Source organism: Neopelma chrysocephalum, unplaced genomic scaffold (genome assembly GCF_003984885.1).
Source record: "Neopelma chrysocephalum unplaced genomic scaffold, ASM398488v2 Primary Assembly neopelma1_77, whole genome shotgun sequence".
Classification (NCBI taxonomy): Eukaryota; Metazoa; Chordata; class Aves; order Passeriformes; family Pipridae; genus Neopelma; species Neopelma chrysocephalum.
The window spans coordinates 6351944-6363080 of NW_020897738.1; the positions used below are offsets into that span (position 1 = coordinate 6351944).

The 11137-nt window shown below is 39.7% G+C and overlaps 1 protein-coding gene across 4 annotated transcripts in view; it reads left to right on the forward strand.

The window, feature by feature from the left end:
- Positions 1-1061, forward strand: part of SFSWAP (splicing factor SWAP) — a 30818-nt gene extending 29757 nt beyond the window's left edge. For all 4 annotated transcript variants that reach the window (XM_027689335.1, XM_027689336.1, XM_027689339.1 and 1 more), the window contains 2 exons: positions 45-117; positions 636-1061. In XM_027689335.1, coding sequence (XP_027545136.1) covers positions 45-117; positions 636-701 — 139 coding nt within the window. In that variant the 3' untranslated portion in view covers positions 702-1061. The remainder of the gene's footprint in view (positions 1-44; positions 118-635) is intronic.
- Positions 1062-11137: the final 10076 nt, after the last annotated feature.

Here is an 11137-nt window from a genome sequence, read left to right on the forward strand (position 1 = left end):
AAAACATTTACTCTAAATTTCTAATCCTTTTTTTATTTTTTTAGGGGAGTTTCTCAGGAAAAAGATGGCCAAATCTCTTCAGCAATCGTGTCTTCAGTGCAGAGTAAAATCACTCAGGTACAAATAGTCAAATTCAGAATATGTCACTGTCATGTGTGAAAATGCCTCTGCTGTGTAGATTTTTGGTTCAGATTTACAAAGCAAGCAAAGAAAACTTTCTGTTGTGGAGTAATTGTGACATTCACCTCTTACCATCTCTCTTTCGCTTTTTCTTTTCTTTTTTTTCCACTTTTTTAAACCTCCAGTGGTTAGCTGTGTGTTCATTACGGGAGGGTTTTTAAAGGTTTTTTCCCATTTCAGTTGATGCGATTTCTGTGTTTTGTTGTGCAGAAACTGCTCTAAATATTTATGCAGAGCACTTTGTAGCATTGTAGTAAATCCCAACTTCAGTTGCTGTCATAGGAACTTTCCCCAAATTACTTCACTCATTTAGCCTAGGGACTGTTAACATTTGATGATCAGGAATCCAGGTTTTCAGTGTGACTGGAACATAAACTACCCCTTTCATGCAGGTTTTTGCAATCACATGATTTAGCTCAGGCACCCACTGATCATTTTCCTTCTGTTTTCTACAGGATCTTATGGCCAAAGTGAGAGCAATGCTTGCAGCTTCCAAAAACATCCAAACTAGTGCCTCCTGAGACCTGCTGAACTGATAGTCAAGAAATTGTGTGAAAAAGAACAATTGAAAAAAAAAACTGCCTCATCTCAAATGTACAGCTGAGCTTGGCTCACTTGGTTCACAACTCGTCTGATTTACCAGAACTCGAGGAGCTAAAACCTATCTTTCTGTACAGAAGCATCTCCTTGAAATTTCATGGAATTTTTTTCAGGCAGAATATCTTTGGAAAGTTTTTGGGTTTTGTAAATTGATTTTTTTTTTTGACTAATTCCTCAGTAACATTTTATGATCAGCAGTCTATATGTGTATATTTGTAAATACTATGTTTCTGTGAAAAGTATTACACAATAATAAAGAAGGAAACATCTTTCATTAGCTAGTTTTTGTGGAGTCCTTAATTGCTTGCTGTTGGGTTTTGTTACAAATTAATTTGCTTTTTCTTTAGTAGGTTCTGCTTTTTAAAATGACAACTGTCTAACCTGCCTGACCATCTTAAGCTGAGAAATTCTTTTGATCTTCCTTTATGAACAGGGTGATCTCAGAAGAATGTTTGCTTCCTTGGGTGTTAGTAATGGACAGTTTTTGAACAAGGGATGTGATTTTTCTCTCCATGATTTAGAAAGATGTCTGAGCCTCCATCTGAGGAGCTGACCCTTTGAACTCAATAACTAATGGTCAGCAGTAGCCTCATTGTGTCGTAATGTGCCTTGTTCTCTCTACTTAGCTACAGAAAAGAGGATATTTTTGGTCATTCAGCCAGCATCCTGTAGAGAAATTCAGCATTTTTCTGATTTAGCACCTTTCATACAGTTGAAAAAGATATTCACTACCTTGTGTTTTACTGACACAGACCTATTAACAGTGTTCAGAAAGCTTGTGACCTCAGTAAAATGACGTTTGTTTATTATGCACCCTTGTTGTATGCTGAGGCTGTTTAATTTTTTAACTTAAATCTTCCTAAAATGAATATAAAAAGATGTGTGGATTTTTATCCAAGCCTGCTTTAACAATGAAGGGTTTTTGTAATAGTTGGTGTATTCAAAAGGTGCCTTTATTGGCAGTTACCTGATTTTATTCTGTAAAGAGTGGGATCAGGGCTTTTACTTATCCCTGAAAAAGTCTGAGATCTGTAATCAGTGGTTTTAGTGACTCATGGTCCTAATTTTCTCAAATTTCATCAAGAGTAGGTGGAGGTTGGAGACAGATTAGAGAAATTAGTGTAAAGTTCACACTTACTCATATAGGAGTTCATAAATTATCTACCTAGAACAACACAGATTAATAACCCCAATGCAAAAATCTTGTTCAGAGGAAGGTGAAGAGAAAGTGTTGATGTAATTTAAACTGTAAGTAACATGATGGTTAAAATGGTCATTGGCATGCTACTGGCTCACTTGGAATGCAAGCACAGTATTTAAGCCATGGGAGACATTAATCAATCAGATTTCTTTTCAATTTTTGGTCAGTAATTAGAATTTACAGTACAAACAATTTGAAATGCTGTGTCTGCTGCAGAGAAATTTCATTGTGCACATAAGTGGTGATGAAGCAGAGCCACCTAAATGGCAGTGCAGAATCATGTTATCCACCATTTACCTAATTATTTCCAAGTTATTTGTAATGCTTTGACTAGGACAAAAATAACTTTCTACCAGTACTAGAGAGGCACCATTTCCTCTGCACATATTGATGAAACAGTACTAGTAGAGACAGATAAAAAAGGACATAAAGTAAATTTCGTAGGCAGCTGTTGTAGATTGTTGTGCAGCATTGAATTTACAGCAGCTATATTTTTCCCTCTTAAATGGAGTTAAAAGTCTCACCGTGTTTAAATAATTGGCAGCTTGGATGCCAGTTGTTTGTCAAGCAATAGGAAAAAAGCCCAGCTCTTTGATAAAATAGACTGGGCAGCTTGTTTCGCTGCTGCTTTGCAGATTTATTCTCTTTGGGAAGGTTGTTGCTTTAATGACTTCTTAAAATATTTTCTCTCTCTTTGAGCAAGTCTTTTTCTCTCTTTTCTGTTTTCTTACTCCCTTTTGTGGTATGTAGTGAGATGGAGCATTTAGCTACAGGAAAATTTAGATTAAACTGCATTTTTATACAGTTTTCATTGTTTACCAAGGTTTGTTTGCATTCAGCACTCTCTCATGGGGAGTTGCATTCTCCGGAATTTAAAACATAGCAGTGTTTTTATTACGTTATTATTTCTCTTTCCAACCAGAATGGACGTTTTTACCATACTAAGGGGGCATGAACTGCTTTACCAGAATAATTATTGTGTATGATTTCACATTTAAAAAACAATGCTGCTTTTTCTGGTCAGTCTTCTCAGGCACTGGCTGTGTTGTAACTGCTTGGAAATCCAGCACAGAGCTTGTGATACAGTGAGTACAATCCCTGGGATACCAGGAGGATGTGTGACCAGTATCAGGAAAGTGTCTTAAAAACTTCAAACTGGGAAATTTTCACATTTCTGTTTTCCAGGTGTGGATTTGCAGCACAACCCCTGGAAGAGACATCTCTGTGTACCTGGTTATAGGACCCTGCCAAGCGTCTGGGACCACAGCTCTGGGATTTGCAGCCACCTCCATCCATGGAAAACCGTATGTACTCAATTCCTTGCAATGTTTCCGTGTACCAAGGGGCCTAAAAAGGCCTTGCATCACTTGGCTGTATTGCCAGAATTTTGTTTTTGATGGGAAATAACACGAGGTTGCTACAACAGGGAGTTAAAAACTGGGAGCACTTCAGCTGGAAGAAAGCAGGCTCTGAGTAGCCCTGAGGAAGGAAGGCACTGTGGCAGCTCTGAGTTTTCAGCAACTAGTTTTAGGTTTTCAAATTTCTCAGCTGTGTGAAAACAATATAAAGTGAGATTGCTTTGCTTTAAATTCAGTCAAATAGAGAAATTCAGGCAACTCTCTATCTGTAGGTACTTTGACTTATTTCTTCTGCATATGTGTAACAAACCCAGAAGGACTTGGAATGTTACTGTTGGATTTCCAAAGCACTTTGGAATACACTTTGTAATGTGCTAGCCAGTCTTTCCTCCTTGTTTTGGGACTTCCAGATTATAGTTTCAAAGATTAAAAAAAAATTACAAATTGTCAGGTTATACAGCAGAACTTTATTCTCTCTGTATTAATGCGGAGCAGCCTCTCAAAAAAAAAAGCCAACAACAGAAAGACAGTAGGGGCTGCCCAAGAGGTATCAGTTTTTTCCTCTGGAGTTTCAGGTTCAACTGACATTCAAAAAGTACTTCCAACTTCAAGTTTTGAATCACTAAATCATTTGCAGACACAAGTATTTGTAGGTGGTACAGACAGACATTCTCAGGGATGGATGGCTTTATGAAGCAAAACTAATAGCACAAAGGCATTCCTGCAGCAAAGGTTGTGTGTAGCCTCAGGTTCTTCATTTTTCTTTGTCAAATGGAAGTGAAACAGGTGAGTGTTAGGTGCTCATATACATCTGTGCTCCAATCCCTGGTACCAGTTTCCCTCAGAGTGTGTTTCTCAGTGCAGAATTCCAATTCCTCAGCTTTGCTCAATGTGCCCATCCAGGTACAATCTTCATACTTCAAGAGGTGAATTCATAACATCTTTTATAAAGAGGCTCTAATTTGAATTAATTAGATGTGTTTGACAGCTTCCTACTTGTCTCTTCAGTCAGCTGGTGGGTAACCCCTTGGGAATAAAAAAGTTAAAATCATTTGGCCACCTCAGTATATACTTCTTGGTTTTCTACAGCTGAAGAGACTTGGTTTCCTGTTAATGGTTTGGCTTTCAACAGTTTGGCTCTTTTGAGATGGATTTATGGTCTCTTGGCATTGCTCATGATTTCACATCTATTGTCACTTTGTATCACAACATTTTGTGATACATATGTTCCAATATTTTTGGAACATACACATTCTCTCTTGTGAACTTCATGCATTAGAGACAATCAAAGTTATATTCTTCATTTTTCAATGGGACAAAAAAAGATAGCACTTGGAATTAATGTTTTCTTGGATTTAAGGCAATGACTGTTATCTTTTGTGAAGACATTTGATTGGGAAATCCTATTAAATTAAATTTCTACTTAATTCAATTGCATTTATCATCTATTCCTCTTCTCTCATCCCTACCCAGCAAGTAATTATATGAAGCAAAGAAGTAAAAGACCTGTGGATTGAGGTTAGTAAACTGCTAAAGCATCTTCTTTACTAATTTTCCTTTTGCTTCATGATCTGAAAGCATGAAATACAGCATTGAACTGATCTAACATTGTTAATTTTAAGATGACAATAACTTGATATAACATCATGAAAATTTGTTTGAAATTCTGATAAACGCAGCTCTTAAAAGTTGAAAGCTCGGTGTTTTATTTTTTTCCCCAGTTGTGATTAAATACAAACATGTTCTGAATATCTTGTTTTGCTTTCAGACAGATCCTTCCAGCACCAAAAATGTAGTTGTCTGAAGTGTTACATAAAAAAGGAAAGGCTTTATTGGAGCATTTGGTTGGAAACTAAAACCTGCCTGCACGCTTAATGAGGTTTCAGTCTTTCTGGTGGCAGCTGGTGTGGTACTGCTGTTGTTAGTCTGTTTGAACCATGGAAGGATTCTTGATAAATCTTGATGCAGAGCATGTCTTTGCTTTTTGCCTTAATTTTCCCTGCTCTGGATTACACAGGAGGTGAATATACCCCCACTGCATTTTGTGTAATCCTAAAGCAAGTCGTGACTGTTTTATAACAAATCCACTTTTACCTTCCAGTGAACTTGAAACTTCCACGGTATTAATTTAATATCTTTAATTTGAATGAAGATGATAATCTCTTGGCAACAATTAATCCTGAGCATGTAGCATGACAAACATTATAAAAAGGCTCTGTCAGACCATTTTCAAAGTGCTGGTGATAATCTGCCATCTCTGGACGGCTGCCACGCTCTCCTCGGGAGACGATGCTAGGACTTGTTTTTTGTGATGAGGACAAAATGGCTCCACATGCAATGGATACGAGCTGACAAACTCATTTTTTCTCTTTAGGCTGAGTGTTAAACTGATGATCTCAACATAGGGAGTGTGCTGATATTTGGCAGTGTTATAGGTAGAGCTGCCTGCTCGGGGAAGAGAAATCCCAGTGGGCAAGACTGGAGGAGGGCAGGTGCTGACTTCCCCAGATAGCACAGAGTGGTAGATGTGGTGCCTTACTGCACTGAAACTGCCATTATTTGGGCATCTCAGATTTTTCTTGTCCTGTTTGCTGTAAAATAAATTCCTAGGATGTATTCTTCCAGGGAGAATTCCCATACGTGCTCATATTTCCTCTGTTAAAAAGTAGGAGGATTTGGGGTTTCTCATTAAAATGCAATCCAAAGATGTGAATCTGCAACATTCTTTATTAGGATAGCTGTGGTGATTGTGGCACTCTGTTAAATCACTGCTCTGGCTTGCTATAACAGCTTTATTTCTCCAGAAATGCTAAAGCTTGAAAAAAAAATACCCTTAACTAATCAAGAAACAGGTCAGAGGGTTTGGTATAACAAGGAAGGAAACAAAATCCATAATTTTAACTCTTCCTTTCTGAAACTCTCATAGTCTAATTCATTCCAAAGAAAAATTCATTTCATAAGGACTGATGAGAAGATGAGTGGTTTTTCCACCTTGAGTAGGGTAAGCAAGAGATGATATTTCAGCCTTAAACTATTGAGACATTCAAAAGTACACTTCCACAGGACTTTGAGTGTCCTAGTTTATGCACAATGAAGGTTATAAATCACCAAGTGACATGATTAAAAGATTTTTATCAAAATCATAAGTTACTTTAAAAAAGTGGTGGGATGGGTGAAGCCTGTGTTACAATGGCATTACTGCAGTCCTTTCTCACTAAGCTCTCTATGCTGCAAAAGAAGTTGTGACCTTGACCTTACCTAGAAACCTGCTGCCAGTGGATACTCAACACAGTGAAAAGACAGCTCTTCCAGAGGTGTATTTGTTGCTGGAAACCTCTTATTGCCTTGGATTCTCATGGTAAGCTATGTGGGATCTAAGTGTAATGCTGTAATAATGACAGACAGAGGAATAAAGGTTTTTTAGATGCCCCAATCTATTGTTTTATATTCCCAGAACAAAACACTTAATGCATTTGCATAATAAGAAGGCACCAGTTTACTCAGTTGAATCATGAATTGTGAAAGCCTTTGAGTTTGTAAGTTAATAGTTTTCTCGAAATTGCCATTGCAGAGAACAGATGATCATTATCCTTTTGTGTCCCTTATCTGTTTGGGCTCACACTGTCCCTGTGAGTTGTGCTGTCGTTTATCAGTGGGGAGATTTTTGCAGCTCATCTTCTGTCTGTCAGGGCCCTGAATGCAGTAATGGACCTTAATGGTCCTGAGCAGCCTCCTGTGGGACCTTCACCCCCTGACCCCAGCTGCTGTTCCTGGGCCTGGGAGTAGCTACTCCTGTTTGCAAACACCCCTAATCAGGGTGTAAATGACGGGGTTTGCCTCTGCAGGTGAAGCTGTCCCCTGTGTCTCTGGACTAACTTTGCAGAGGTATCTCAAGTGCAAAGGAGAATGCTTTCTGTCTTACCACAACAGGCAGTAGAAATTGCCTGGAAAAAAGACAGTAAACTAAAGTAGCTTTTATTGAACTCCTTCCCCTTCATAAAATATACATTTAAAATATGATAATATCCTATGTAATCTGGGAAATCTCTTAGCTGAACACTGGCAGCTTCGTGATCCAATTAAAACACTCCCCGAACACATCCCATTGCCAAAAACCTCTAATGCTTTAAACCTTTGTGCATCACGTAACGATTTGTCTTCGGTTGCATCTTCTGTTTGTACTTCTTCAATGGGTATAAGCTTGCCTGATGTTTTTTAATCAGGAAATGGTATAAATTGACAGCCTCAAGCTGTCATTGCACACAGAAACAGTGAGACGTGGATCTATTAATTCTGCCGAAGGAGCGCGTTCAATTCCCGCTGTTCGTAACCTCCCGTTGGAACCAATCCTGGCTAATGACTTTAATGGTATCGCACTTGGCAAAAATTAAACACATCTTTCATCCTTTCCTAAAGCTATTCCCGCTTTAAAGCGTTGTAGGTAAGCAGGCAAAGTGGACAAAGAGTGATATTATATGTTGAATTTCAGAGAATGCTGTGAAAATGAGTGAGCTGTGCTGGCAGATCTGATGGCGTTTGCCCGGAGTTTCTTCACTGGCAAAGAGGCTTTCACTCACTCCTGACAACATAATGATTTTGATGACACCGTGATAGTTTTTTGAGCTTGGGTGCAATAAGTGGTGTTCAAAAGCTGTTGTTCACATACTGTGAATTTGCTGGATTTTGAGGCCAGTGCAACTTTGCCAACAAAATGAAGCCTTACATCTTCAGAGGCAGAAGCAATTCTGTGTTTCCTTCCCAGGATAATGACTACTTTACATGGAGCTGTGGATAACAAGCAGTGTGCAATCAGACTTGCTTTACAGAAGTGGTTGAACTGCTGGCCTTCAGAGTCATTGAACTTGCTTCCACTTTTGAAAACCTTGCCAGCCCGAGGCAGAGGTTATGATTTAGGAAAGCTGGGGGTATGCTTTCTGTAGCATCTAAGCAGGTAGGTCCTTTTCTGAGGAGGCCAGATCGGTTGGATGCTGTTTTGTAAGCAGGGGTTTGGTTTAATTGCCTGTGTCTCTATTTGAAGCAAGAAGCAGTTTACTCTCGCTACGGATAAGTGGGTGACACCTCACAGAGAGACAGAAATAGAAGCAGCTATTGAGGACAGGCATGGGTGAGAGACCTCTGCTCTCTGCACTGGCTGCTTGCCATGAGGCAGGGGAGCACTTAGATTCCCCAGATGCCCAGTTCCAATTTGCTCTCTTGCTGCTTCACTGTGCTGAAATGTCCCTGAAAGTTAGGTTTTATGCCTTGCTAATCTCTCAATATTTTCCTGGGACAATGCAGAAGAGCACTAATGTGGTGGTCTTATTCAAGCCACAAGCAAACACAAGATATCAACTATTCAATAAAGAAAGACTGTTCTTTGCCCTTATGCTTTAAGAATATGCACACAGTAAATATTATTATTTATCCTTAAAGAATAGTTATGTTGTGGAAAATGTCCTTCCATAAGTGGCCTGTCTACATGAGAAGAGAGAATATATTCTAAATATCAATTGAAATAGTGTACAGTTAAAAATGGGAAGAACAGATTCAGATAGGTGTTACATATTGCATGTGGAGACTTGTTCAGGTTCAGACAAACACAGCTGCCATCATTTGGGAAGTCAGACCATAGGTAAAATTCAACCAAGTAGGGTGATGTCCAGTTTCAGCTGAGTTCAACATTATTCCACTAATGGGCGCTCTTTTTATTAATATTCTAAAAGCCAGGTCAGTATCTAGCAATAGAAGACAAAATTCTGTATTTCTTGGTGTTTGGCTCAGGCTTACTGATGTGCTTTCTCCTTTGGGAATGAAGGAGGACCAGGATTACGATTCAGTGTGTTCACAGGTTTGAGAACCAAGCTGTAAGAAATTACCAGCTTTGCCAGTGGTCTGTAGCTGTGCCTGAAGGTGCTGCACTTGGCTGCTGTTCTTCATGCTTTGAAGTTACCTCTGCCCATTTCACCTGGCTGGAGAGCTCAAGAACATCCTGTGAAGTCTGAAAAAAGCAACAAGTTTGGGCAGCCATCAATTGATTTGATCCTCTCAGGGAAATATGTTCTTGGCCCTTTAAAAGGCTGGTGGCCAAATATCTCTGTACAGTCTCTAATCCGTTGTTCCGTTTGTGAGTGAATCTCTGCTGGATGAAAGCAGTTAGTTCCCACAGGCTTCTAAGTACTTTTTTCCTTGTGGTGTGTGCCTTCTGCTGCACTAGTGACTGACTCACTGATGACTGGTCCAGCTTGTTGCATTTGAAGTTGTACCCCGTGCTGAATTCTTGTGTTTCTAATGCTGAATACCTCAAAGCTCAGTCCTAACTCTGAACTTGACAGCCCATTCAAAATGCATTTTTTCAAGGTCTCTCATCATCTGAACACTGCAACTTTCAAGACCAAAGTTTTACAGCTTTTAGCCCTTTGCTAGTAATGAGTTTTACACCTTAATAAAAGCTTCAGCAAAGTAGGATCTACCTCCAATTTCTGTTAAGTCACTGAAGAGTCTCTGATTTCATTCAGGCATTGTCAGCAGCACAAAAGCAGCTTCTCAACAGTCTTCTATAAATTAACTGTTGCCTTAAGAAACAGCTTCCCATTACTTGTTCTTATATAGTTACTTTTCTAGCCCTATCACATAGTTTGAGTTCAGCCTTGTTCACTCTGTTATAAAAAGCTCTTGATGCACTGTCTGTTGCCTCCACAGAAATTAGCAGTGGGGAGGTTTTGCAGAACCTCCCTGAAAATGCCTGATCTTTGCAGAATGGGCTGTTCCTAAAATGCCTTCCAAATCCTCCTGTTGTTTATACCACAGAGGCCAGGACTGAGAATGATCTGGCAATAAAAAAAAATGACACGTCAATCACACTTCCCTTTCTCCACCTTCTTAGAGGGGTATTCCAGTGTTCAGCATGTAGCTGAACCCTCTGAAAAGCATTCCAGGTGATCACTGGCTGTGTCAAATGATGCTGCCTTCTGTGGAGAGGTGGCTGTTTGCAGGACACAGCTGGAATTTGAGTTGCATGGGTGGGTTTGTTAGGTGTGGCTTCAAAAAAGGGGAAGTGTTCCATATTTACCAGTCAAAGCCATATGAAAATAAAGGTTAAGAAGCGCCCTTTGGGGACAGGGCCACTCACTGCCCTCCCACAGGGCTGGGGAGGAGGGGATGGGGTGTGAAAAAATGCCCTGGGCAAGGTCTTACCTCTGTTTGTGCACTGCTCGAGCACTTCTGCTGCTGCACACTGGAATGAGCTCTTACATGACTGATGGGACAAATAACTTCAGGGCTGCTTTGAGAAAACAGTGCTGACAACCAAAAGATTCAGGGGACTTTAATTCTTTTAAGAGAGGAGGGAGAGGTGTGGGTTAAATCTTCAAGTACTTAGGCCTGGTTTGAACCTGTGACTGTAACCACAGCTACCTGGAACCCTGGTTTTATGAAGAGAATGAAACACTGGCATTGCAATGTAAAAATGTTCCTTTCAAAAAAGTCAGCAGACTGTAAATGCAGAGGAAGTGGGCCCCATGAACAGCAAATCAAATTGAGTGGGTTTTATTCTGCCAACTGTTGATGTCCTGAAATAACAAGGAAAAATGCTGTAAACAGTGCTGTATTGAAGCACTGAATCACCAAATCTAACTCTCCTTTTAATTGGACTGTCTGGAGGATGAGCCTCTGCAGTGTCTGGAAGTGCCCATGAAAACTCAACAGGGAGAAAAGGAATATATTAAAGCAGCTAATTTGTAGCATGGTGCCAGTCTGCCCTTTCCATTCTCCCTATCAACAGAAATCATAACGGGCTAAT